The sequence below is a fragment of the Schistocerca serialis genome, chromosome 4 (genome assembly GCF_023864345.2).
Source record: "Schistocerca serialis cubense isolate TAMUIC-IGC-003099 chromosome 4, iqSchSeri2.2, whole genome shotgun sequence".
NCBI lineage: Eukaryota > Metazoa > Arthropoda > Insecta > Orthoptera > Acrididae > Schistocerca > Schistocerca serialis.
In genome coordinates, this window is record NC_064641.1 from 832546943 (window position 1) to 832574183 (window position 27241).

Sequence of the window (27241 nt, forward strand, 5' to 3'; positions counted from 1 at the left end):
CAAGTGCCACAAATTTCTCAAGTGCCTGTCTGATCTGTGGTAGTATGTCAGTTTTCAAAGATGAATAAAAAAAGGAAGCCAGAGTAACAAGCCGCATTTCATATATCATGGATAAAATGGTACATAAAGCTCTATAGTTTTCAGTGTATTTGATGCCCTTTGTGGTTCCAAGAACAATGCATCAGAACAGAACCACAGAGCAGGGAGCAGCGCAGCTTGTAGAAAGATTGCTTAGTTTAGTGGTTTCTACTCAGTGCTTGCCATACACAAGTTACACGAACAGGGGAATTGGGACAACTCATTACTGTCATATTCATAATTGCCTCTGTCAAAGGGAAAATACATTTAAGGTAAGTACATGAATAAATAGATCAGTTTTGTTCTTGAATATTTCAACATTTGAGACTCCTCAAGTGGTACACTAATTAAAATGGAACCAAGCTGTAACTGATGCAAATGCCTCACTAGCTTTGGCAAAGATGCATCAGCAAAAGCACTTACAACTGCATGGTGCCTCTGGCAATAGCCAAAACCATTATGGATGTAGGTGTGGTAGGATATTGTTGACAGAATTGTTTAAGTCCTTTTTGGATAGTAGATATCTCAGTGAAGACGTGTGATTGCAGTCATGATGGGCATAGCATGCATGTTTTGACACCCTACAGTATCCACACATGTGAGTGATCCACATCTACAGACTCTTAGACTACTGCAGAGACGATGAGAATTAGTAGAATGCAGCAAATTAAATTTGATATAGTTGGTTACTAAATGATGCCAACTTGTAGACCTGTTTTCTGCGATCATATTACTAGAATTAGACATGATGATACGGAAGCAATTGTTGCTTATCCTTATAATACAATTATGTTAGTTTTCAGGAATTTCTTTGCTTGTGAGGTGCATTAATGTTGATAGTGGTATGACAGTAAATCGTACCCCTTATGCATTGTTGGTTTTCTGGAATCTTTGGACCTGTACATGCTTTTTTCCAAAAGGGACATTGTCATGCTGTTATGTTCAACAATGTAATGGTCACGGACCAGAATGCGAGGAGAGAGTTGTCGTTTGGGTTTCAAGAAGACCAGTTGTAAGTAATTGCATTGCACCAAGTTTATTTCTACAGTTTGCTAAAGTGATGAATTAAGACTTGGGAAATGTTTTGTTGGTTGTCATGGTAATAGTGAGTAATGATTCGGTTTATTTGTGGAAGGTGCACGTAATTATCTGTGATGTCAGTGGATGAACAGTATTGTCATTCTGTGTCAGTAGCTTCCATTGGCAGATCATATTATTATTTGACCAGTTATAAAAAGTCTACCACAGAGATTAATTCGGAAAAGTAGTACAGTAATGCCAAACTTAAGTGTTGAAATGAAATTTAACTGTTAATGTGGACATGGTTAGGTGTAGGCATTATTAGGAAATGTGTTTCTTACAAAACCAATAAATGACTTGTGGACTGCTATCCTTTCAAGGTTACATTTTTCACCTGAATCTGAAGAACTTTAATATTAATAAAGAGACACACAATCTTATTAGCCAACAGAGTCAGATTCAATTAATAGTGAAACATGTTCTCTGTGAATCATCCCCCACCCATGTCCAGTCACTGAAAATTAATATACAAGGAGGTAATGAGGAGGTGACAAGCGGTGTTATTAAGTTGAATTTGGCAGAGACGTTATACAAAAGTTCTACGAGCTGCAGATATGGAGATCGTGTTTGAATGTCTGTGTGTGTTGGGATTGCCTTACAAGTACTGAAAGACAGTATGCTGTGATTCACAATCATAGTGTCTGTTCTTGCATTCTGAACTTCTTGATAGCTTCATACAGCAGACCAGACTTTCAAAGAATTACATTAGTGCGGTGACTGTATTTGACAGTGTCAGTATAGTTTGATGCAATATTCTTTCAGACATGCATGCATGTCCAAGAGGAACATTGCATCGAACTGTACAGACACTGCACTAATTTATTTCCTGCCAAACCCAGTGAAAGCTGTTGAGAAAAATAAAGAAGTGTCTCCCTTTGCGCAAGTCGTACAATTGTGTGATACCTATGGAAAGCAGACACAAGGACATATGGAGACTTGGGTCAGTCGTGGAAGCATGTTTGTATAGCTGTTGTTAACACAACCACTTGTGACAAGTGGGAAATCGGGATAAATTTCCAGTAAATTACATAGCTGTTGTGGTACTGTATTTGCAGTCAGTGACAAGTTTCATGTTTCAGGGAAGTGCCTGTGATTTCTTATGGATGTTCTGTATAGGCTGCTGCTGTTAAGTTTTATAGGCAGGACCTGCAAATATGCATTTCATCTTTTCCTAATGGTTATTTTTCAGGTACAATAAGGGCGTGTTGCCTTTATGTACTGGAAGGATTACAGCATCACTGTTATTCACATATTGTTGCAGATTTCTTCACTTGAGGTGCTCAAACATGTCTAAGTATGGTATGTGGCCTGTCTGACCTCAGGTGCTTCAGAAAAAATCTACCAACAATGTGTTACATTACATTGATAGGAACACAGAGGGTTGTTGCCTCTACAGTGGAACAAATCTGATGTTCTTTTTTAGGACCGATAAAACATTTGTGTGCAGCTCTTGGGACACAGATTCTCAGTGTTGCACATTTGGTAACTTTCCCTGTAACATGTCCTACATTCCCACAACTGCACTGGTCTCAATCACTGTTAGTCTCTATTGACCTCCTATTGTCCTACAAATGAAGCATGTTTGTAACAAAAAGGTATGGTTGAGGTTGAATCCAAAACCATAGAAGGTTCTGCCTCAGAGTACTTACTAGGACACAGTTTAAATTTGCCTAAAAGCTTGATTTACATTTATTATATATCCTCATAATTGATTTTATTAAAAATTTTAATATAATTAAGTCACGTCTTTTTTTAATGGAAACTTTGGGACACTTCTGTGATAAGAGGAAGCTGCTCATGCAGCAACTGTTTTATTAAGTATATGGTATTATATAGTTTACCCACTTTGAACAGTTCTGATTTTGATATTTTTCTTTGTATTTACCTGTAATTTTCTCACACACAATTTTATTAATAATTATTCTTGACTAAGCATTACAGTTATGAATTTCTCAGAAATAATGCTAAAATTGTGATAAAGAATGTTTAGATGTTTATATATGTTTCATTGAATTGCAGCAGTGTGAGGAATATGGAATTGATGAGATGCCACAAGTCTTTGTGCACCCTAAATTACCAGAAACTGTTGTTGTTGGTCCCTGGAATGTGAATGAACTTGATCTGGATATAAAGCAACAAGAAGTAATTGTTGATGTAGCTTGTGGCATTGCAGTTCTAAGAGGAGCTGATGTTTTTGCACCTGGTGTGATGGGGATGCAAACAGGTATTTTATAAACTAGTGACTTATTGCTTCAAACGATTATTTGGTGTTTTTGGTCTGCCTTCCTCTCTTACACTCTTAATTGTACAATGACTGTGCAATCTTAATCACAGATATCCATTATACGTTGAAAATTTTGATACACAAGAGCTTGACTAAAGCACTAACTGATTTCCTATGTTTAGAGCAGGATGAAAAGTAAATTGTATGTTACCCAAGGAACACTGTGTGGAGGTTACCACTTGTCATTCTGGTATTCTTTAATATTTTTTAATTAAACAGTGTGTTAGAATGGCATTTACGAAACATGTTTGTTTGTGTTATTTTCATTCTGGACAATGGAAGTACATAATGTTTCACTTGACATCTGAAGTTAAGCTTCATGAAGTTTCCCTTGCAAAAAACTTAAAACACGAGTTAACATTTGAAGAGTCTGCTCCAGAGACTTGCATACCCTTTAAGAAAAGGCAGCTTTCACTGGAAGCTTAAAATATTTGATTTTGAAGAACATGTCTGGTGGTATTATCAGGATCCAGGGAATGAATATGACTTCCCTTTTAGCACACACAGTTAATATATTGACTTCAATTGCATTTCACTTTTATGACTTCATCAATCAGCTTTATCTGTTACACAGTGTGAGTGCTTCCAAATCCCACAAAAGCATTATAGGAATTCTCACTGTTGGAGCAAGTTTATCGGAGGGCACTTAAAGTAGTTCCATAGTGTTAACGAAATCAACCAGATAATGTTGTACTTCATCCACTTTGATGACAGTATCGGTGGACAGATAAGATACTGTCGCACTGAAAATGCTGTTAAAAGTGTTAAATGCCATTTTTTGGAGAAAGATTGATCTTCTGTATACTCAGAAGACATTCAAGATTAGTTCACAGGTAGATTAAGGAGATTTTCAAAATTAATCAGAAATACAGTTTTCCATATTTTTCTGCAGCTACGGTTACATTGCTGCCATTGAACAACTTAGCTGAGAAATCTCCAGCAACTGGAGTCATTATAATGGTGAATGCTCGTGTATTGTGTCAAATAAAACTTTTCAACGTAAGTCCATAAAACCAATTTCTTGAAATAGGCATTTAACCTGTCTAATGGTTCACTGCATGACTGACAGTGTTTGCCAGAAGTCACCAGCTAATAAGGTAACGAAATTCCCATATAATGTATATTTACTTCTGAAGAGTCAAATTCAAAGCTTTACAGGGAATTGTGTTAGTATACTCATCTCATGCCCCCCATGAACCACAGACCTTGCCGTTCGTGGGGAGGCTTGCGTGCCTCAGCGATACAGATAACCGTACCATAGGTGCAACCACAACGGAGGGATATCTGTTGAGAGGTCAGACAAACATGTGGTTCCTGAAGAGGGGCAGCAGCCTTTTCAGTAGTTGCAGGGGCAACAGTATGGATGATTGACTAATCTGGCCTTGTAGCACTAACCAAAACGGCCTTTCTGTGCTGGTACTGCGAACGGCTGAAAGCAAGGGGAAGCTACAGCCGTAATTTTTCCCGAAGGCGTGTAGCTTTACTGTATGGTTAAATGATGATGGTGTCCTCTTGTGTAAAATATTCCGGAGGTAAATTAGTCCCCCATTCGGATCTCCAGGCGGGGACTACTCTAGAGGACATCGTTATCAGGAGAAAGAAAACTGGCGTTCTACGGATCAGAGCGTGGAATGTCAGATCCCTTAATCAGGCAGGTAGGTTAGAAAATTTAAAAAGGGAAATGGATATGTTAAAGTTAGATATAGTGGGAATTAGTGAAGTTCGGTGGCAGGAGGAACAAGACTTTTGGTCAGGTGAATACAGGGTTATACAGGGTGTTTCAAAAATGACCGGTATATTTGAAACGGCAATAAAAACTAAACGAGCAGCGATAGAAATACACCGTTTGTTGCAATATGCTTGGTACAACAGTACATTTTCAGGCGGACAAACTTTCGAAATTACAGTAGTTACAATTTTCAACAACAGATGGCGCTGCAAGTGATGTGAAAGATATAGAAGACAACGCAGTCTGTGGGTGCGCCATTCTGTACGTCGTCTTTCTGCTGTAAGCGTGGGCTGTTCACAACGTGCAAGTGTGCTGTGGACAACATGGTTTATTCCTTAGAACAGAGGATTTTTCTGGTGTTGGAATTCCACATCCTAGAACACAGTGTTGTTGCAACAAGACGAAGTTTTCAACGGAGGTTTAATGTAACCAAAGGACCGAAAAGCGATACAATAAAGGATCTGTTTGAAAAATTTCAACGGACTGGGAACGTGACGGGTGAACGTGCTGGAAAGGTAGGGTGACCGTGTACGGCAACCACAGAGGGCAACGCGCAGCTAGTGCAGCAGGTGATCCAACAGCGGCCTCGGGTTTCTGTTCGCCGTGTTGCAGCTGCGGTCCAAATGACGCCAACGTCCACGTATCGTCTCATGCGCCAGAGTTTACACCTCTATCCATACAAAATTCAAACGCGGCAACCCCTCAGCGTCGCCACCATTGCTGCACGAGAGACATTCGCTAATGGTATAGTGCACAGGATTGATGACGGCGATATGCATGTGGGCAGCATTTGGTTTACTGACGAAGCTTATTTTTACCTGGACGGCTTCGTCAATAAACAGAACTGGCGCATATGGGGAACCGAAAAGCCCCATGTTGCAGTCCCATCGTCCCTGCATCCTCAAAAAGTACTGGTCTGGGCCGCCATTTCTTCCAAAGGAATCATTGGCCCATTTTTCAGATCCGAAACGATTACTGCATCACGCTATCTGGACATTCTTCGTGAATTTGTGGCGGTACAAACTGCCTTAGACGACACTGCGAACACCTCGTGGTTTATGCAATATGGTGCCCGGCCACATTGCACGGCCGACGTCTTTAATTTCCTGAATGAATATTTCGATGATCGTGTGATTGCTTTGGGCTATCCGAAACATACAGGAGGCGGTGTGGATTGGCCTCCCTATTCGCCAGACATGAACCCCTGTGACTTCTTTCTGTGGGGACACTTGAAAGACCAGGTGTACCGCCAGAATCCAGAAACAATTGAACAGCTGAAGCAGCACATCTCATCTGCATGTGAAGCCATTCCGCCAGACACGTTGTCAAAGGTTTTGGGTAATTTCATTCAGAGACTACGCCCTATTATTGCTACGCATGGTGGATATGTGGAAAATATCGTACTATAGTTTCCCAGACCGCAGCGCCATCTGTTGTTGAAAATTGTAACTACTGTAATTTCGAAAGTTTGTCTGCCTGAAAATGTACTGTTGTCCCAAGCATATTGCAACAAACGGTGTATTTCTATCGCTGCTCGTTTAGTTTTTATTGCCGTTTCAAATATACCGGTCATTTTTGAAACACCCTGTAAATAGAAAATCAAATAGGGGTAATGCAGGAGTAGGTTTAATAATGAATAAAAAAATAGGAATGTGGTAAAGCTACTACAAACAGCATAGTGAACGCCTTATTGTGGCCAAGATAGACACGAAGCTCACGCCTACTACAATAGTACAAGTTTATATGCCAACTAGCTCTGCAGATGATGATGAAATGTATGATGAGATAAAATAAATTATTCAGATAGTGAAGAGAGACGAAAATTTAATAGTCATGGGTGACTGGAATTTCATAGTAGGAAAAGGAAGAGGAGGAAACGTAGTAGGTGAATATGGATTGGGGGTAAGAAATGAAAGAAGAAGCCGCCTGGTAGAATTTTGCACAGAGCATAACTTAATCATAGCTAACACTTGGGTCAAGATTCATAAAAGAAGGTTGTATACATGGAAGATGCCAGGAGATACTGACAGGTTTCTGATAGATTATATAATGGTAAAACAGAGATTTAGGAACCAGATTTTAAATTGTAAGACATTTCCAGGGACAGACGTGGACTCTGATTACAATCTATTGGTTATGAACTGTAGATTAAAACTGGAGAAACTGCAAAAAGGTTGGAATTTAAGGAGATGGGACCTGGATAAACTGACTAAACCAGAGGTTGTACAGAGTTTCAGGGAGAGCATAAGGGAACAATTGACAGGAATGGGGGAAAGAAATACAGTAGAAGAAGAATGGGTAGTTTTGAGAGATGAAGTAGTGAAGGCAGCAGAGGATCAAGTAGGTAAAAAGATGAGGGCTAGTAGAAACGCTTGTGTAACAGAAGAAACGTTGAATTTAGTCGATGAAAGGAGAAAATATAAAATTGCAGTAAATGAAGTAGGCAAAAAGGAATGCAAACGTATCAAAAATGAGATCGTCAGGAAGTGCAAAATGGCTAAGCAGGCATGGCTAGAGGACAAATGTAAAGATGTAGAGGCTTATCTTACTAGGGGTAACATAGATACTGCCTACAGGGAAATTAGAGAGACCTTTGGAGAAAAGAGAGCCACTTGTATGAATATCAATAGCTCAGATGGAAACCCAGTTCTAAGCAAAGAAGGGAAAGCAGAAAGGTGGAAGGAGTGTATAGAGGGTCTATACAAGGGCGATGTACTTGAGGACAATATTATGGAATTGGAACAGGGTGTAGATGAAGATGAAATAGGGGATACGATACTGCGTGAAGAGTTTGACAGAGCACTGAAAGACCTGAGTTGAAACAAAGCCCTGGGAGTAGACAACATTCCATTAGAACTACTGACAGCCTTGGAAGAGCCAGTCCTGACAAAACTCTACCATCTGGTGAGCGAAATGTATGAGACAGGCGAAATACCCTCAGACTTCAAAAAGAATATAATAATTCCAATCCCAAAGAAAGCAGGTGTTGACAGATGTGAAAATTACCGAACTATCAGTTTAACAAGTCACGGCTGCAAAATACTAACCTGAATTCTTTACAGATGAATGGAAAAACTGGTAGAAGCCGACCTTGGGGAAGATCAGTTTGGATTCTGTAGAGATATTGGGACACGTGAGGCAATACTGACCCTACGGCTTATCTTAGAAGCTAGATTAAGAAAAGGCAAACCTACATTTGTAGACTTAGAGAAAGCTTTTGACAATGTTGACTGGAATGCTTTATTTCAAATTCTGAAGGTGGCAGGAGTAAAATACAGGGAGCGAAGGGCTATTTACAATTTGTACAGAAACCAGATGGCAGTTATGAGGGTCGAGGGGCATGAAAGGGAAGCAGTGGTTGGGAAGGGAGTGAGACAGGGTTGTAGCCTATCCCCGATGTTATTCAACCTGTATATTGAGTAAGCAGTAAAAGAATCAAAAGAAAAATTTGGAGTAGGTATTAAAAACCATGCAGAAGAAATAAAAACCTTAAGGTTTGCCGATGACATTGTAATTCTGTCAGAGACAGCAAAGGACTTGGAAGAGCAGTTGAATGCAATGGACAGTGTCTTGAAAGGAGGATATAAGATGAACAACAACAAAGCAAAATGAGGATAGTGGAATGTAGTCGAGTTAACTCGGGTGATGCTGAGGGAATTAGATTAGGAAATGAGACACTTAAATCTGTATTTTGCTATTAGGGGAGCAAAATAACTGATGATGGTCGAAATAGAGAGGATATAAAATGTAGATTGGCAATGGCAAGGAAAGCGTTTCTGAAGCAGAGAAATTTGTTAACATCGAGTTTGGATTTAAGTGTCAGGAAGTCGTTTCTGAAAGTATTTGTATGGAGTGTAGCCATGTATGGAAGTGAAATATGGATGATAAATAGTTTGGACAAGAAGAGAATAGAAGCTTTCGAAATGTGGTACTACAGAAGAATGCTGAAGATTAGATGGGAAGATCACATAACTAATGAGGAGGTATGGAATAGAATTGGGTAGAAGAGGAGTTTGTGGCACAACCTGACTAGAAGAAGGGATCGGTTGGTAGGAGTGTTCTGAGGCATCAAGGGATCACCAATTTAGTATTGGAGGGTAGCATGGAAGGTAAAAATCGTAGAGGGAGACCAAGAGATGAATACACTAAGCAAATTTAGAAGGATGCAGGCTGCAGTAGGAACTGGAAGATGAAGCAGCTTGTACAGGATAGAGTAACATGGAGAGCTGCATCAGACCAGTCTCAGGACTGAAGACCACAACAACAACAACAACTCATCTCATACCAAAATATTTGCCCCATCTAAGGACTTAATCTGGGTCTTTACTGTGGAAACTTTACTGTGGAAACTTTACTGTGGACCATTTCATTTTGTGAGATTTTCAGTGGAAATTTTAATGCTGATTGGGCTATGCTTGGAACTGGCAGCAATGTGGATGAAACGTTGATGGATGCTGTTGCAAAAACAGTGTTCTTTTTCTCACCTGAGCCAGCAAGAAATTGATCAAAAAGTTTTCATAGTTCTGCCTGCAGCAATTTCCTTCCTTTCAACTCTTTTTTTTTTTTTTTTTTTTTTTTTTTTTTTTTTTTTTTTTTTTTTTTTTTTTTTTTTTGTGACTACATCAGCCAAAATGTTCTGGTGTTTCCTGAATTTAATTTTGTAGTTGACAGATATAAGCAAGAAATTTCTCTGTAAACCGGAAGAGTTTGATACCAACAGCCACTTGAAGATTGAGAGAAGTGGGTGGTGATGGGGATGGAGTCTCTCTCTCTCTCTCTCTCTCTCTCTCTCTCTCTCTCTCTCTCTCTCTCTATCTCTCTCTCTCTTTCTCTCTCTCTCTCTCTCTCTCTCTCTCTCTCTCTCTCTCTCTCTCTCGCGCACCCCCCCCCCCCACACACACACAGAGAGAGAGAGAATCCTCTCCACATGGTGAATTAGTCCTGTTTTAAATGGCCACTAGAATTTTGTTGTAAATGGCTTGTCCTCCCAGATTTCTAACAGATTACACAATACACAAATGCTTATGAAAACAATTGCTAGGAAATGTACATCCATGCATCTTGTGGTAGACTAGTTGTTACAGAGTCTATGATTTACCCTTGGATTTTGCTCCATATGCATTTGCTTCCTATTTTGCTTGACATGTCTCTGAAGTTTCAGAAAAATGCTGTGTTGACATTGTATTGGCATTAGCTTGCAGTCAGTCCCAACTCTTCTCTGAAGCATGCTGGGAGACTTTTCATTGGTCAACTGTAATTAATTTTTGTCTGTAATGTTCAGATTGATTGTTTCACAGAGAACATTTCCCTTGTGATTGGTGATTTAAACTGAGATCTCTCTTTCTTATCTTAGGGATAATATTTACTGTTTGCTGCAATTAAAGCAGTAGTTATTAAATCTAAATTTTCAAGCTGTATTATCAAAGGTTTACTACGCCACCGATTAAAATTCATTTGGATGTTGGGGAAACGGCATAATGATGATGTTTATGGTGTTCATCAGTCTCTTTTAATTGTAATGGTAGCATTATATTTTATAGCATTATAATTCACTGATTTCTGTGACAGAGTAAGATTAAGTTTATAGGTTGACTCTTACATAGGAGATAACAGGAACCAGCCACTTTTTATAGTGCTATTTATTTATTTAAATAGCACCATTACCAGTTTCAAACCAACAGGTGCCTCTTCAGATGCCTAGTTCATGTAAAGATACATTTTGCATTAGCTTTCACTTTTTGTTTTCCTAACTGATGAAATGTCCTTGGAGTGGTGGCGCCAATGAAAAATCCATGTCATTATGTTCAGTGCTGATGGCTTGTGATCATGCAGCGGTGAAAACTGTATGATGCACTTTTTTATGTATATGTATACACACAGTCTATAGCACCACTCACACACCAAGAAGATTCATCATATGGAAGTACGTATACCAAATAAATAAATAAAATAATAGTGTTGTAAAAAGTGGCTAGTTGGTGTCATATTTTATTTATGAGTCAACCTATATTTTGTACCCAGCCATGGGTTGAAAATGTCAGTTCTTGACAAAATAGCAAGATTAAATTTTGTACAGTGGTAGAAATTTTGGAAACCATGGGTAACAGAAAGTTTCTAATAAAGGAAGTGAACTGTGCACAGAAACCATTTGCAGTGGCCATAAAGAAGGAAGCCTAGAAAGCAATGAAGAAATGAAATCACTGAATCTGTGGAGTGCAAGTTCTGTTCGAGCCACTGCTACAATAAAAGGGAAGCAGCTATCATTAGAATATGTAAAAAGAATCACAAAACACTGTCAACATATCATTCTTAAACTAAAATATCTTTCAGTCTACAATAATCAGAATAGCTAAAAAGTCATCTACTTGCAATGATTACAATATAACACCATTGTAGCTTTGTCAGTAAAAATGAAAAGTATCTATTGAATCAGAATTTCAATTTGCAGTACCCTTAAGACAAGAAGAAACCAAAATAACAGTCAGAGTAGGTGGTTTACAAAGCTCAGTGTGGGGACAGAGTTTTTATACGATGCCTCGAATTTTGCCCAGTTTGCTCTTAATGTAGTTCCTGAAAGTTAATGCTAACAATGCCCCTAGACCATCAGATTATTCATATGAAAATTATTGAGTTTAAATTGCTAAGCAGACTGTTTCATTGAGTAGAACTCCAGTTGCAATTGAAGATGATTCAGGCATTTAATCCAATTGTAATTTAATTCTATACACACAAAATTATCTCTGAACTGCTCTCACTGTTATTGCCTGCTTCATGAAATTTGCTGAGTGTTGTGTCCAGCTTGACAATCAGAAGCAAATAAACTTATCGAAAGCTCATCACCATTGTAGGGGATTTTCTTCTCTTAGCCATACGATGGTGGGGTTTCGGGCTCCGCTGAATCGGTCAGGAGTTCACTACACTCAGCTGGCGGCTACACGGGTAGCGGAGGCTGTGTGGCGTGGACTGGGCGGCTTTTTAGGTTAGAAGGCCTCGGGAAAGTACGGAGTGGGCTGCAATCTCAAAGGGTGCATGACAAATACAGGACATGCTTGGATCAAGGAACAGTCGGAATTTTAGTTGTAAATTGTTGTAGTTGTGCTGGGAAAGTTCCTGAGCTTCAAGTGCTAATAGAAAGCACAGAAGATGAAATCGTTATAGGTACAGAAAGCTGGCTAAAGCCTGAAATAAGTTCTGCAGAAATTTTTACGAAGTCTCAGACAGTGTTCAGGAAAGATAGATTAGGCAGAATTGGTGGTGGAGTGTTAGTGTGTGTCTGTCAGTAGTGGTTTATCTTGTAGTGAAGTCGAAGTAGATAGTCCGTGCGAATTGCTATGGGTGGATGTTATACTTAACAGCCGAACTAAGTTAATAATTGGCTCCTTCTACCGACCCCCAGACTCCGATGATATAGTTGCTGAACAGTTCAGAGAAAATTTGAGTCTCGTAACAAATAAATACCCCACTCATACGACTACAGTTGGTGGGGACTTCAACCTTCCCTCGATATGTTGGCAAAAATACTTGTTCAAAACCGGTGGTAGGCAGAAAACATCTTCCGAGATTGTCCTAAATGCTTTCTCCGAAAATTATTTCGAGCAGTTAGTCCACAAACCCACGCGAATTGTAAATGGTTGCGAAAACACACTTGACCTCTTAGCCACAAACAATCCAGAGCTAATAGAGAGCATCATGACTGATACAGGGATTAGTGATCACAAGGTTGTTGTAGCTAGGCTCAATACAGTTTCTTCCAAATCCACCAGAAACAAATGCAAAATAGTTTTATTTAAAAAAGTGGATAAAGTGTCACTAGAAGCCTTCCTAAGAGACAATCTCCATTCCTTCCAAACTGACTACGCAAATGTAGACGAGATGTGGCTCAAATTCAAAGATACAGTAGCAACAGCAATTGAGAGATTCATACCTCATAAACTGGTAAGAGATGGAACTGATCCCCCATGGTACACAAAACAGGTCCGAACGCTGTTGCAGAGCCAACAGATAAAGCATGGAAAGTTCAGAAGAACGTGAAATCCCGAAGATTGGCTAAAATTAACAGACGCGCGAAATTTGGCACGGACTTCAATGCGAGATGCCTTTAATAGGTTCCACAACGAAACATTGTCTCGCTATTTGGTAGAAAATCCGAAGAAATTCTGGTCGTATATAAAGTACACAAGCAGCAAGACGCAGTCAATACCTTCGCTGCGCAGTGCCGATGGTACTGTTACCGACGACTGTGCCGCTAAAGCGGAGTTACTGAACGCAGTTTTCCGAAATTCCTTCACCAGGGAAGACGAATGGAATATTCCAGAATTTGAAACACGAACAGCTGCTAGCATGAGTTTCTTAGAAGTAGATACCTTAGGGGTTGCGAAGCAACTCAAATTGCTTGATACGGGCAAGTCTCCAGGTCCAGATTGTATACCGATTAGGTTCCTTTCAGATTACGCTGATACGATAGCTCCCTACTTGGCAATCATATACAACTGCTCGCTCACCGATAGATCTGTACCTACAGATTGGAAAATTGCGCAGGCCGCACCAGTGTTTAAGAAGGGTAATAGGAGTAATCCATCGAACTACAGACCTATATCATTGACGTCGGTTTGCAGTATGGTTTTGGAGCATATACTGTATTCAAACATTATGAATCACCTCGAAGGGAACTATCTATTGATATGTAATCAGCATGGTTTCAGAAAACATCGTTCTTGTGCAATGCAGCTAGCTCTTTATTTGCACGAAGTAATGGCTGCTATTAACAGGGGATCTCAAGTTGATTCCGTATTTCTAGATTTCCAGAAAGCTTTTGACACCGCTCCTCACAAGCGACTTCTAATCAAGCTGTGGGCCTATGGGGTATCGTCTCAGTTGTGCGACTGGATTCGTGATTTCCTGTCAGGAAGGTCGCAGTTCGTAGTAATAGACGGCAAATCATCGCGTAAAACTGAAGTGATATCAGGTGTTCCCCAGAGAAGTGTCCTGGGACCTGTGCTGTTCCTGATCTATATAAATGACCTGGGTGACAATCTGAGCAGTTCTCTTAGGTTGTTCGCAGATGATGCTGTAATTTACCGTCTAGTAAGGTCATCCGAAGACCAGTATCACTTGCAAAGCGATTTAGAAAAGATTGCTGTATGGTGTGGTAGGTGGCAGTTGACGCTAAGTAACGAAAAGTGTGAGATGATCCACATGAGTTCCAAAAGAAATCCACTGGAATTTGATTACTCGATAAATAGTACAATTCTCAAGGCTGTCAGTTCAACTAAGTACCTGGGTGTTAAAATTACGAACAACTTCAGTTGGAAAGACCACATAGAAAATATTGTGGGGAAGGCGAGCCAAAGGTTGCATTTCATTCGCAGGACACTTAGAAGATGCAACAAGTCCACTAAAGAGACAGCTTACACTACACTTGTTCGTCCTCTGTTAGAATATTGCAGCACAGTGTGGGATCCTTACCAGGTGGGATTGACGGAGGACATCGAAAGGGTGCAAAAAAGGGCATCTCGTTTTGTATTATCACGTAATAGGGGAGAGAGAGTGGCAGATATGATATGCGAGTTGGGATGGAAGTCATTAAAGCAAAGATGTTTTTCGTCGCGGTGGGATCGATTTACGAAATTTCAGTCACCAACTTTCTCTTCCGAATGCGAAAATATTTTGTTGAGCCCAACCTACATAGGTAGGAATGATCATCAAAATAAAATAAGAGAAATCAGAGCTCGAACAGAAAGGTTTAGGTGTTCGTTTTTCCCGCGCGCTGTTCGGGAGTGGAGTGGTAGAGAGATAGTATGATTGTGGTTCGATGAACCCTCTGCCAAGCATTTAAATGTGAATTGCAGAGTAATCATGTAGGTGTAGATGAGCAGCTTGTTGCTCATTACAGTAATTAGTAAAGTAACATGCTTGTTATCATATGAATATGTTGATACAGATGGTACTAGAATGGCCTGACACATGCGGTTGCTGCTGATCCATGGTTTCAATTTACCACCATTCTTTAACAGCAGATAATGGTAGCAGGTTTACAATGCAGACTAAGTTTTGCCAGTTACACAATTACTCAGCAGTGAGTGAAGAGTATCAAGACAGACTGATTATACTGTGGCAGTTTGCCCTAGGTTGGAATGATGCTACCAGTCTCTTTGAACAAAACCATCACTTGAAAGTTCATCACAGATGGAGGATTTGTCACACAATACAAACTTCTGTTGAATTTGTGATTTTGGACCAAGGGTGTGAAGAATTGACCTGAAAAGTGGTCCTGAAAAGTGTGAATCATCCTCTCTGTCTTGCTGTGTGATTGAGGGTGGAAGGGAACAATGAAGAAAGGATGAAAGGAAGAGATGAGGAGATGCGATATGGCATGTTGGGTGCTAAACTCTACAAATGGGGGCAAAGGTGAACTTGGGAGGTCGTTATATCACCCTGGTCTGTTGGAAGCCTCCACTCGTGAACACCTATGCAAGGATATCAATAATCGCTTCTGCCATCGTGAAATAGATCCTGGTGACGTATGGAAACTTTGATAAAGACTCCACGATGATTAGCCACATTGAGATGGGAAAATTATCTGTGAAGTCTATATGAACTCATTTCCAAGGATCAGCTGGCCGGGGCCAGGATAAAAAAAAAAAAAAAATACTTTTGGGAGGGTAATGCCTATTGGGGGGCACAGTTGGGTGAGTTCCTAAATGTATTTGCCTGTGGCCTGCCAGTAAGCATGACAGTGGGTGAAGTTCTTGATTGCATGATGCTTTGTATGAAGCCAGACGAGGACCCAAGTGCAGAGCAGGGGCAGAATCCAATTCTCTGTAGCATGTAGGAGGACACCATCCTGAGCTGAAAGCTGATTTTTCAAAGAAAAGTAACATCGTAATGGTGGGATCAATCTCATAAAGCAAGGGTGTGGTCAGCCTGACTACACCCACATAAAACCTTGGATGCATCATGGGGTTTTACCATGATTCTGTTACAGTAGTGGCTACCATGAATCGATAATTGTTTTAAGTGAAAAGATCCTCCAAATCAAAGTGGAAGCATTTGAACTGTTATTCAGTTTGTGTGCTGATCTGTTGATTTGTACATTATGGAATACTGATAAGCAAATAAAAAGAGGGAACACTACTGTAAGTGTTATGCCTTTTGTCAGACAATGATGAGTGAGGGCCAAATATAGTGAGCAGTAGCTAGCACACTGGACTCGCATTTGGGAGGACGACGGTTCAATTCCACGTCCGGCCATCCTGATTTAGGTTTTTCCGTGATTTCCCTAAATCGCTCCAGGCAAATGCCGGGATGGTTCCTTTGAAAGGGCATGGCCGACTTTCTTCCTCGTCCTTCCCTAATCCGATGAGACCGATGACCTCGCTGTCTGGTCTCTTCCCCCCCCTCCCCATCCCCATCCCCTCCCCCGTCCCTCATGCTGGAAACCACCTGTGGCAAGAATGGATTTCTAGGGGAAGTTAGGTGCAAAAAAGGCTCTCTTTGCAAGGCCCATATATTTGTGCAGAATGAATTGTTGTATGCAGGTGACCAAATGAACTCAGCTCCCTTTACTCAGAAGGCATTCAGGGGTTGTGAAGCCACAGCTAAGTTTGCTGTAATTTTTCAACAGTTGTTCCTGTTGCCTATGAAAAATTGTAGTCTTTGAAGTTCTGAGGTGGGGACATGTTTTCATTGAACTGCATTTAGTTAGAAATATCACATTTCTGTTTATGAGGAAACTCCTGTATTCGGCCAGATGTTGAAGAAAATACACATTTTGTGATTGCACTTTAGACTGGCGTCCAGCAGCAGCAGAGAGAGAGAGAGAGAGAGAGAGAGAGAGAGAGAGAGAGAGAGAGACTGTAGGATTTAGAGATGCACTTGGGTGTCACACCCCATGACTATTATATCATTGAGAAAACTGAAATGTGGGAGAATCGCTGAGATCAGTTGGCAAAGCATCTTTGGAAAATTGCAGGTGTGCTAGAAACACCAGAAGGTAGCTACAGGTATTGGTAGAGGTCAAAGGTGGTAGTCAAAAGAAGCACTTATTTGCAGTCCGAATTTGAAAGTAGATGCTAGTATGCCTCTGACAGATCAATTTTAGTTACTTTTGTCACCTTTTAAGTCTGGAAAACTGTGCTCAGAATGTAGAATCAGATAGATGTCTTGTCATCCACCACTTATGAATTAACTACTCTAAAGTTTCTACACAGTATGACGGAGCCGTTCATTTTGTGTACCACTAGTAAAGGAGTGGCCATGAACCAGATGAGACAGGTGTGATCCCTTGCTATTTTTGGAGGCAAATAAGTTTTGTTTTAATGTCCTCATAAAGAATGTAGGTTAAAGGACATGCTCATACAAAATGGAAGGCTATATTGGGTTGGACATTATTTTGGCCTGTATGTCAGGCAAAGTCTAGACATAGAGAAAACTACTGTGAAAAACGTGCAGAGGTCATCTATGAAATCCAAACAGATTACATGCATTAAAAAACAAACACTTGTCCGAGAAGATTCTGAAGGCCCAATGGCAACAAAAAGTATTATCTGTTGCAAGTGAAGTAATAACAATAAAGGTGATGAGTCATCATGGCATACTTTTGTAAGTTTCCTCTGTTTGGAAAGTGCCTCAAGTCTGGAGCTCATATCCACTGTAGGACATAATTTTTTTTTGTAAGAGTTTGTAACGCTGGTGAACCAATCTCTGTGTATGTGTTCCAGTTTAAGTGAAGCTGAAGCCCCTGTATCTATTTGAAATATCATCAATTTGTCAAAAATTTGCAATTTATTTAATAACTTCCATGGCACGCCAGTCTCTGAGTTTATGATGGTTTCAATTTTATTTACTAAATTCTCATCCTGGTTACCTGCCATAGTTCTATAGAGGGAGAAATTGGAGAACCTACACATATGGTGGTATTTCTGACAACGAAAATGGCATTTGTCATGACTAGGTCGTCAGTGGTGAGTGTGGCATCGGAACCAATTAGCACAAGACAGCAACTGTCTTTCACAATTTGTTGATGTAGAAAATGAGCTAGAATCAGAAGAGTATGGCTGAATTTGAACTACATCACTGGGTGGTTGGTTGTGTATGTCTCTGAGTCTTGGTGGAGTTGTATGCTAGTAAAAATACATGCAGGATGCTGTCGGTTGCACTCTCATTGAACTAACTATTTGTTTGTCTATCACTGCTGAAGTCAGTGGGAAAATACAGGATGATATTGCTACTGTTGTTCAGTTTCCTGAAAAAATCCGAAATTCTGTGAGAACTACTTCTAATGAAGGATATGAACTTTTAAAAGCCTTTCTGGTAACCCCTGTGGTTGGGTATACCGAATAATTTAGTCGTGAATGAAAGTGTCTGTGTAAGACTGTTTACATGTCTTATTTGTATGTGCGAATTTACAATGCTGACGTAAGTATTGTAGTTTTATGAACCATTCTTAGTGTGATTCAGAAGGTGACTTGTAATGCCAGGCAAATTCAAAACTAGCGAATACTTACGAGTCTTGCAACTACAATAATCTGACAATAGTTCTTGCATTCTAAATAAATAAGTCTCCCTCTGGGTCATCTAATGGGTGGAACTTACAAAGAAAATGCAAAAGTCTTCAGAGAATCGGGACAAAAAGAGAGACTTTTCAGCTTATGGATCACTAACCTTAAACGTGAAGGATTCCAGGAATATAGGATCCATTGTACTATGCCATTGATACACAGAACATTATTGCCTCTTAGGGAACAGTGCTTCCATTCCCATTATTTGAACAACACCACAGTTACAGGTTAAGAACAGGAAGTGAGTTCATTGTACAGCACAAAATTCTTGGTGGCTATGGTTACACACATAATGAACAAGTCTGCAAAATACTGCAAGTTTGTGAATAAAGCCCAAGGCTGTTTTATTGGAATGAGAAATCCAGCCATAATCAAACACCAAACATCGTCCAATTTTGCTGCGTAGGATATCAACAAGAGGGTAGCGTATAGACCAAGCCTGACCAAACAGCACTTCACAAGCATGAGCACTCTGGCTTGCTTCCGCCTAGTGCTCAGAGTGCTGCCATGAGTGTGGCTGGGGACTGAGGGGTAAGAGGAGAATGAAGGGTGCAGCCAGACGCCACTTGAGCAGAGCATTCACCTTGTCAGATGCCAAGCAGTTTGCTTGTCTAAATATAAAAAATGGAGAAGCCACATTTTTCAATCACATTGTTCAGTGCCAAATAGGAATTGTCTTACTTTTTGTGTTGTTTAAAGGCCATGCATAGTGCTTATGCCATCACACTATTATGGGCTGGAAAAAATAATTACTGGATCATCACTACAACACCAGCTAGAAGGATAATATGACACACTTGTCTTCTGATGAACTACATGGAATGCTGGCTGAACCGAAGGCAACCACTAGGGAAAAAACTGAGTTAAGGGTGTGTAGTGTGGTGACAAAATGGTTAACAGCATGTATTATTTGTGATCATTAAGTGTCTTAATGTGAGGGGATAATCATTTGGTAACACGTGGTGGACAAGGCTGATGCCATCAAAAGAAAAATAATCCTATGTAAAAACCAGTTTAAAGTTCATTACACAGAGTACTTCCCGTAATTCAAGGCATTCATTTGTGGACCAGGCGTGACTGATTATGTTTCAGTAATTAAAACATTTCCTCACAATTTCTCAAAGAGATTCCAAGACACTGCACAGCGGATGATGGAATTCATTTTATTTGTCAGATCTTTCTCGCTTTTGGCTGCCAATGTACCTTATTACTTCCAACCTGATCTCGTAGATGTCCAGTGTAACACAAAGCTCAATGACCTGTTTGTCAGATCCTGGTATTTATGAGACTTAAAATGTCATCCCAAGAGCAATATTGTGGACTGCACAGGCAAGCTGCCAAACTTATTTCAATGTTTGTTTCAACATGTGTGAACTTTTTTCTGTAATGAAACGGACAATGTCCCACCAGCATTCAGGTTTTAATCTGTGTCACTTGATGTGTTTGATTGGACCACAGACCATAGCTCTAGATATATTACATATTTTAAAAGGAAATTTGTGTAAAATTATTAATGTCACAACTTTATGTTATTTGCCTGTACGTAAAGCTTTTTGTAATTCTGCTTGCCATATTAACTCTATGTGATGTACTTATTTAATCAAGTAATGAAAGTTATTGCTTTCACAGAAAAACGAAAGTTGAAAATACACAATTGTGATGAAATCCAATTGTGTGTGTAGTGATCCTACTCGTGCCATGGCCAAGTGGCCGCTGTGTGCGTTAACTGTGCCCGTGGCGTGGAACACGGTTGACTGCTCCCTCAAGCGTGACTCATGGACCCCATGTAGAGAGCCAAAGGGAAGCAGCTGACCACTGTTGTTGTAGTGTGCCTTAGCAGCTCCAGCCATCTGCCCAGGCCAGCTTGTTCATTGCGCGCAGACTCTCTGCATCCGGAAGGCAGCAAGCTTACACCCGCCTCGTCCCTGCGGGTGGCAGCTTGCAGACCACCACACGATGCCACCCAGAGAGCGGAGGCTAGCAGCCCTCTTACTCCTCGTGCCACCAGTGTAGCACCAAGGTGTGAAGCGCTCTGCCACAGCAATGACACGTCTGTACACAAGAGGTCGGGAGTAGCTTCAGCCGGCTGGTTGGCCTCCGATATCCTTCACTGAAAGGTCATCGTAGTTGGTCTACAGCTTAAACAATCGTCATTCTCTCCAGTTCTAGACGCAGACAAAATTGTGACACGACTGCCTGCTTTGAGCCTCTGGGCTCGCTTATTTATACGTCCTTTACCTACGACTCCGCTGGAGTTCCTCTGGATGGGACAAGTGGAGTGCTCTTTGATAATTCCATCATCAGCTTTTCTCACCCTGCTTCGGCCCCTATACACAGGTCATTAGGTGCTGTTGTAATTGCAGTGTATGGGTTCTTCACAGCACGTCTGTACTGTGTGCTGCTACATTTATATACCATGCCCACCAGGCCATGCCTTCTAGCCTGCAAGTGGTGTTGTAAACCTGCCTCACAGAATCATTTGCAAAATATCAACATCGCTTGCACCTGCCATCCGTTGTGCCTATCAGTCCCTTAATTACTGCCTTCCAGCCATAGCTGCACAAGATTGCCCTGTACTTATTCGTGGCATAGCAAAATAGTCTCGATATCTGAGTCACTGAATACAGCACCCTATTGCTATGTCTTTCTGTAGATTTAACTTTTTCTGTAGAATACCACAACTTTGTTGTGGAGATAATGAACGGAAGTTCCTAACCATTACTCTCCATCCTACCCTCGCTTGTCCCCCTTCACCCATCATATTTGCGCGTGTGCATGTGAATGTTGGGGAAGTTAGTGTCCAATAGTGGCAAGACCGTGGGAATTAGGGATGTGGTATCAATGGTGATGAGCAGGGCTCCACATGGTAAAGGAACAGGAACTGTCGAGAGTCGGTGGAGGAAATGGTTGGTATCTTTTATATAGGAGGTTAGGTTGTGAGTAATAGGCTGTAGGTGTTGGTCTATGAAAGTGGGGATTCTCTCAGTGGGGGCAAGGTAACTGGCCACAATGGGGCATCCTGAGTGGTTGGGTTTTTGGACTTAGGGAAGCATGTAGAAGGTAGGAGTGTGGAGAGTGATAGTGGTGAGAGAGATGGACTCCAAGGAGAGGTTCTGGGATGGGCCTAAGGATCTGAGGAGAGACTGGAGATCCTGCTGGATTTCTGGAATGGGATCACTGTGCCAGAGTTTATAAGTGGATGAATCTGACAGCTGGTGGAGTCGTCATACCGGGTACATCCGTGTATGCTGCACAGGCAGTATTTTAGTGTCTACCCCCCTCCACCACTCTGCCGTCCCTCCCCCTCCCCACCCTAGCCAACTCCTTACCCCCTCCCCTCCCCTCCCACCCAGTTGTTTCTCCCATCATGCACTGCTGCTCACAGTCTGGCCTCGACAGCCAGAGATTGTGGACACGTGTGTGTGAGTTGTGTGTGTGTATATATATGTGTGGGTGTGCGTACGTGCATGCGCGCGCATCTGTCACGTCTTACCCTGCCCACTTACATAAAATTGGTGTATTGGACACAGTGTACTGACAGTGTGCTATTATAACAATTAGTGGAAAAAAGAGAAGCACAGTAAAAATTTTAAGCAGCTCTCGAGCATTGCTCACCGCTGGCCACTTTTGCACAATTACAGTTTTTGGAGTTAAAATTAGACATTCATATGAAGCCACATAGCAGAAGAAGAGACAGAAATCTAAATGGAATGATAAACATTGACTTTAATCAAAGGACTGAATTAAATATTTGCTGTACTATTGTTAGCTATCAGTTTATATCTAGTGGTGTAATTTTATTTCTGTAATAATTTCAACCTGACATCATATGTAACAATTTGTCCCTAAAATGTATTTATGAAGATGGCCGGATATTAATTGCTATATATTTTAAAGCTTTTAACATGTGATGGCAAAATACATGTATGTTAGAAGCCAATAAAAATTCAAATAAATGAATGAAAGTGTATGATAAGTTCTTGTCTGGTGAAACACAATCACATTTGTCATTATTGTTTTAGGTGCACAGATTGGAGATATTGTAAGTGTTTTTGCAGATGTCTCCAAAAATTGTAAGAAAGGTTTGCAGTGTGTCTACCCTGATGACCAGAAATATTTTGTTGGGAATGGTATTGTGAGGATGTCAAGAAAACAACTCTATGGCAAGGATGCTCAGCCAATGTAAGCAGTGATTTCATCACTTTAGACAAGAAGTGTTTGAGGGGATCTGTGAGTATGTTGCCACTAATAATTATACATTTGTCTTGATCATCAAAATGGTTTTATTTGATTTCTGATAACATGTTTCCGGTTACTCCATTATCAAGTCTGTGGCATATGAATACAGTGTAAGACAAAACGGAGAAATTTCTGTTATAATAAAGCAATGAAGCTGAGGAATGTAGTGTACCATTGATCAAACTGGCTCAAGCAGTAAAAGTTATAAGGTAAACAATTTTTGCAAATAGGTAGAATTAGTAACAGTACCATAATGCCTACGACAGTGGGCATATCTGTAATATGACAATGCTTACCACGTGTTATTCAACTTCCAGTTATATAAATATTTTATAACTACATTATGTTAATAAGGATGTAACTGTTACATTGAAAATCTGTTTGGACATGAGTGTAAGAAATGACCTTCACAGAATATCATTTTCTTCAAAGCTGCTAAGAATGTTACATCCTGTTGTATGCTTACTATATCAACACTACCTAGTAAGTGGTTTTTTTTTTTTTTTTAGAGAGAGAGAGAGAGAGAGAGAGAGAGAGAGAGAGAGAGAGAGAGAGAGAGAGAGTATTATGATTAGATTTTCATGTAATAGTGCTTTTAACTTTTTTGAAAATATACAAACAGCTTTTACATACATCGGTTACACTGTTATTAACACAGTGCCACACCTTTTTTATTAATTTTTTAGATAACTGAAAGTTCAATAATACAAGTACTTATTATAAGTGTTGTCATATTGCAGATATTGAAAGGGCATGGTCAACATCCTTCCCCATCCTTCCCTAATCCGACGAGACCGATGACCTCGCTGTCTGGTCTCCTCCCTCAGACAGCCATATTGCATATTTGCCTGTTGTTCTAGGCATTATGCCACTGTCACTAATGCCACCTATTAGGAAAAATTGTTTTCCTTACAACATTTTGTACTGTCCGAGACAGTTTGCACATTGATGGTGTTGCGGAAGAGTAGAAATGACTAGATAATTCGTATCAATTTAACTGTTTATTGTAATGTGCAGTGTTCAATTTCATTGTGTCAAGTGAGGCAGCACATTGGTTAGCACACTAGACTCGCATTCTGAAGGATTTTCGTTCAAACTTACTTCTGGCCATTCAGATTTAGGTTTTCTGCGATTTCCGTAAATTGCTCCAGGCAAATGTTGGGATGGTTCCTGTGACAGAGTGCAGCAGGTTTCCTTTCCAATCCTTGAAGCAGTCTGAGCTTTTGCTCTCTCTCTCTCTCTCTCTCTCTCTCTCTCTCTCTCTAATAACCTTGGAGTTGAAATCATTCTTCCTTCCTTTTTCAGTTTTGTCTTACATTGTGTTCTTATGCCGCAAATCCAATGATGGGGCAACTCTAACACTTTATGGGAAGCTAAATAACAAATATTTGTCAACCAAGACAAGTGCATAATGATTAGTAAAAAGTGTATACAGTAACATAAGTTATTTATACAGTCAGAAGCTTGTAATGATATCTTTCTACAACGAAATCCACATATTTCCACTATGTGTATTTCTTTCGTTATTATTATATTTGACTGACCAGGGTGGCACAATGGTTAATGCACTGGACCTATATTTGAGAGAAGTGGGCCTCAAATATCCATTTGGTTATCTCCATTTGACTATCCTCCTTGGAATATTCTCATTTAGACATTCTGTGGTTTCCAAACATTCCTGAAGGCAATTGACAGTCCAGGATGGTTCTTTTGATAAGGATTTAACCAATTTCTTTCCCCATTTGTTCAAACCTAAGCTTGTGCTTACACTCAAATGAATTAATGATTGATGGGACGTTGAACTCCTATCTTTCCTCCTCTCTCCTTTTAGTACGTATCAGAAGAACATCTTGTTGTAGATAACTATATGTTGACTCCTCTGATACTATAATTAAACAATATTATTGTTTACAGCAGGACATTAGCAAACAGTCTTTTTTAAATAAACAGCAATCGAATGACAGCACTTTACATTTCAGTTACACATGACAAAATAACTGCCAAAGAACCATTGTTCATTGCTTTGCATTCATGAAACAGAAAGGATCATATGTAACAGTGGTTATTGTTAGAGCTCTGAATTTGCACACATGTAAACCGCGCATACACAAACTCATGTCCATATTTATGTATCTTCAGTATTATGTCAAGAGTTGAGTGAAACAAGTGAGAAACATTTTGCATATGGTAAATATAAATATTCAGTCATGTTTTGTGTTTGTTTGTTGGAATTAATGTTGCAAGCAATAAAGTAAATTTGGAATCAGATAAATATTCTTCAGATAAATCTATTGGTAACCAAAGAGTAACTGAACGAACTGCAGAGTAGAACTGCTGCAGCAGCTGGTGGAGAGTAAAATGATGAAAAGTTGATGCCTTTGTCTGTTCGTTGAATTTCAAGTAAAAATCAAAACGACTATAAAAAGGTTTGTTATAGTCTTGTAAACTTTTGAGAGTAACTACACTCTTGATTTTCATACTAGTTGCAACTACCTAGCTTTATAGGGGTATATGATGTCATTGGCACCTGTGACTCAAATGGGCATCTAAAAGAATTCACATTTGAATTTATTTGAAGGTAACAAGAAGTTTTAAGTTATTTCTTGGAAATACACTGGTGAGGGGGTGGGGGGCAGGGGGAATCATAACACCAAGAAGGAGTTGTGCAACGTAAATGAAAGTTGGTAGGCGTATTTCTGCATGTTTTACCAGTGCCTCTTCTTTTAGTCGTCTTCTTGTTAGTCCTGGCTTCTTGAGATCCCTTGGTGAAGACACATGATATATCGAGTTCCGTAGTGATACAATGAAGTTATGCAACAGTTGGTGAGTTAACTTTTGGAACTGACCGTTTATTGGCATTTATGGAAAGAAAAACACTCTCGTACTCTCATGTGGTTACGTGTAATATTTTGTGTGTGCAATGGGACTTACTGCGTCGCAAATCTTTCTGATAAATTAATTAAGCTGCATTAAAGTGTTGCTGGGCAACGTAATCAACACAGTGATACGTCTCTCAATTAGAACTGAATGTCAATATTTTAAATAAACTTTCAGTTCATTTTTGTCAAAATCAGTACCTGTCTCAAAATTAACTTCCAACTCAGTGCATTGAGTCCAAGCACATTGGCAAATATTGTATGCATTTTACAGGACAGCTCAATTATGCACTGGCGTGTAACGTATTTTAAATCGAGTGCGTAAGTTTCACTTTTCCCTAATGGGCTAAACGTCTTTTTTGTAATAGCGTAATCTCACGTAAAGTCTAACTGGATCTGGATTTTGTGTCCATCTGAGTCAAAATCATAAAAAATAAAATTCAGCACACAGGTGAACGAACTGTACGTGTGCACTTTTTCAGCCTTAAGTGACGACTCGTCTCAGAGTAAAAGCTGCACATAAATTCAGTTTTTTTTATGCATACAAAAATCAAAACACCTTTATATCCAACAGATGAATTATGGCATGTAATTACTAATTAAACATTTCCGATTCTGAATAAACATCAAGAACTTGTATTTCATAGTCAATAAAATTTATTGTCTGAGAGAAACTATTAGTTTACTAAAACAGATTCAGATTACAGTCAACTGATGTCTGGACGATGATGTCACGAATCGACACTTGCTTGGAATGAACAAAATGCCTGTACTGAAAAATACTGTCCGTAGCGTGATTTACTGACTCTTACGACAAAATTGATACCCCTGGTATCGCTACCTTGTGCCCCAGTCTGTAATGTTGCAGGATTCACTGGAGCTTGCTAGGGTGGTGTACTGTGCTGTTATACCTTAGTTTAGGCATTCCAAGATTCATATCACAAGTTGTAACATACACTTTACATCAAATTTTACATGAGTAATTGTAAATGGGGGCTTAACAGAAATTGCCCATTCAAATGAATCTCCAAAAGTCAATGAATTTGTTTGAATTTCACTTTTTGACATGATACACTTTACACTCACTATACAACACACACACACACACACACACACACACACAACACTTCACTATTTGATGAGAAGATGTTTCAGCGGGCTGCACAAGGCTGGGATTGCAGACAGTTCCTATAGAAAATGGACAGAACTGTGACGACCACTGAGCCATATAAGCAGCCGTAGTCAGCTCAGTCATCTGCTTCTTTCTTGCTTTCCAAACGAGCCACGTACAGTGTCGGGTTGAACAACATATCAGCTGGTAACATCATCTCTGCTTCTCAACTGCGTGTCTTGCGAGTCTCTCTGGAGCAAGTGTTGTGTCCTCGCCTGATATTGT

General features: G+C 40.0%; 1 protein-coding gene across 4 annotated transcripts in view; it reads left to right on the plus strand.

The window, feature by feature from the left end:
* Positions 1–27241, plus strand: part of LOC126473444 (tRNA (cytosine(72)-C(5))-methyltransferase NSUN6) — a 101824-nt gene that overhangs the window by 22952 nt on the left and 51631 nt on the right. For all 4 annotated transcript variants that reach the window (XM_050100491.1, XM_050100493.1, XM_050100492.1 and 1 more), the window contains 2 exons: positions 3178–3382; positions 22753–22912. In XM_050100491.1, coding sequence (XP_049956448.1) covers positions 3178–3382; positions 22753–22912 — 365 coding nt within the window. The remainder of the gene's footprint in view (positions 1–3177; positions 3383–22752; positions 22913–27241) is intronic.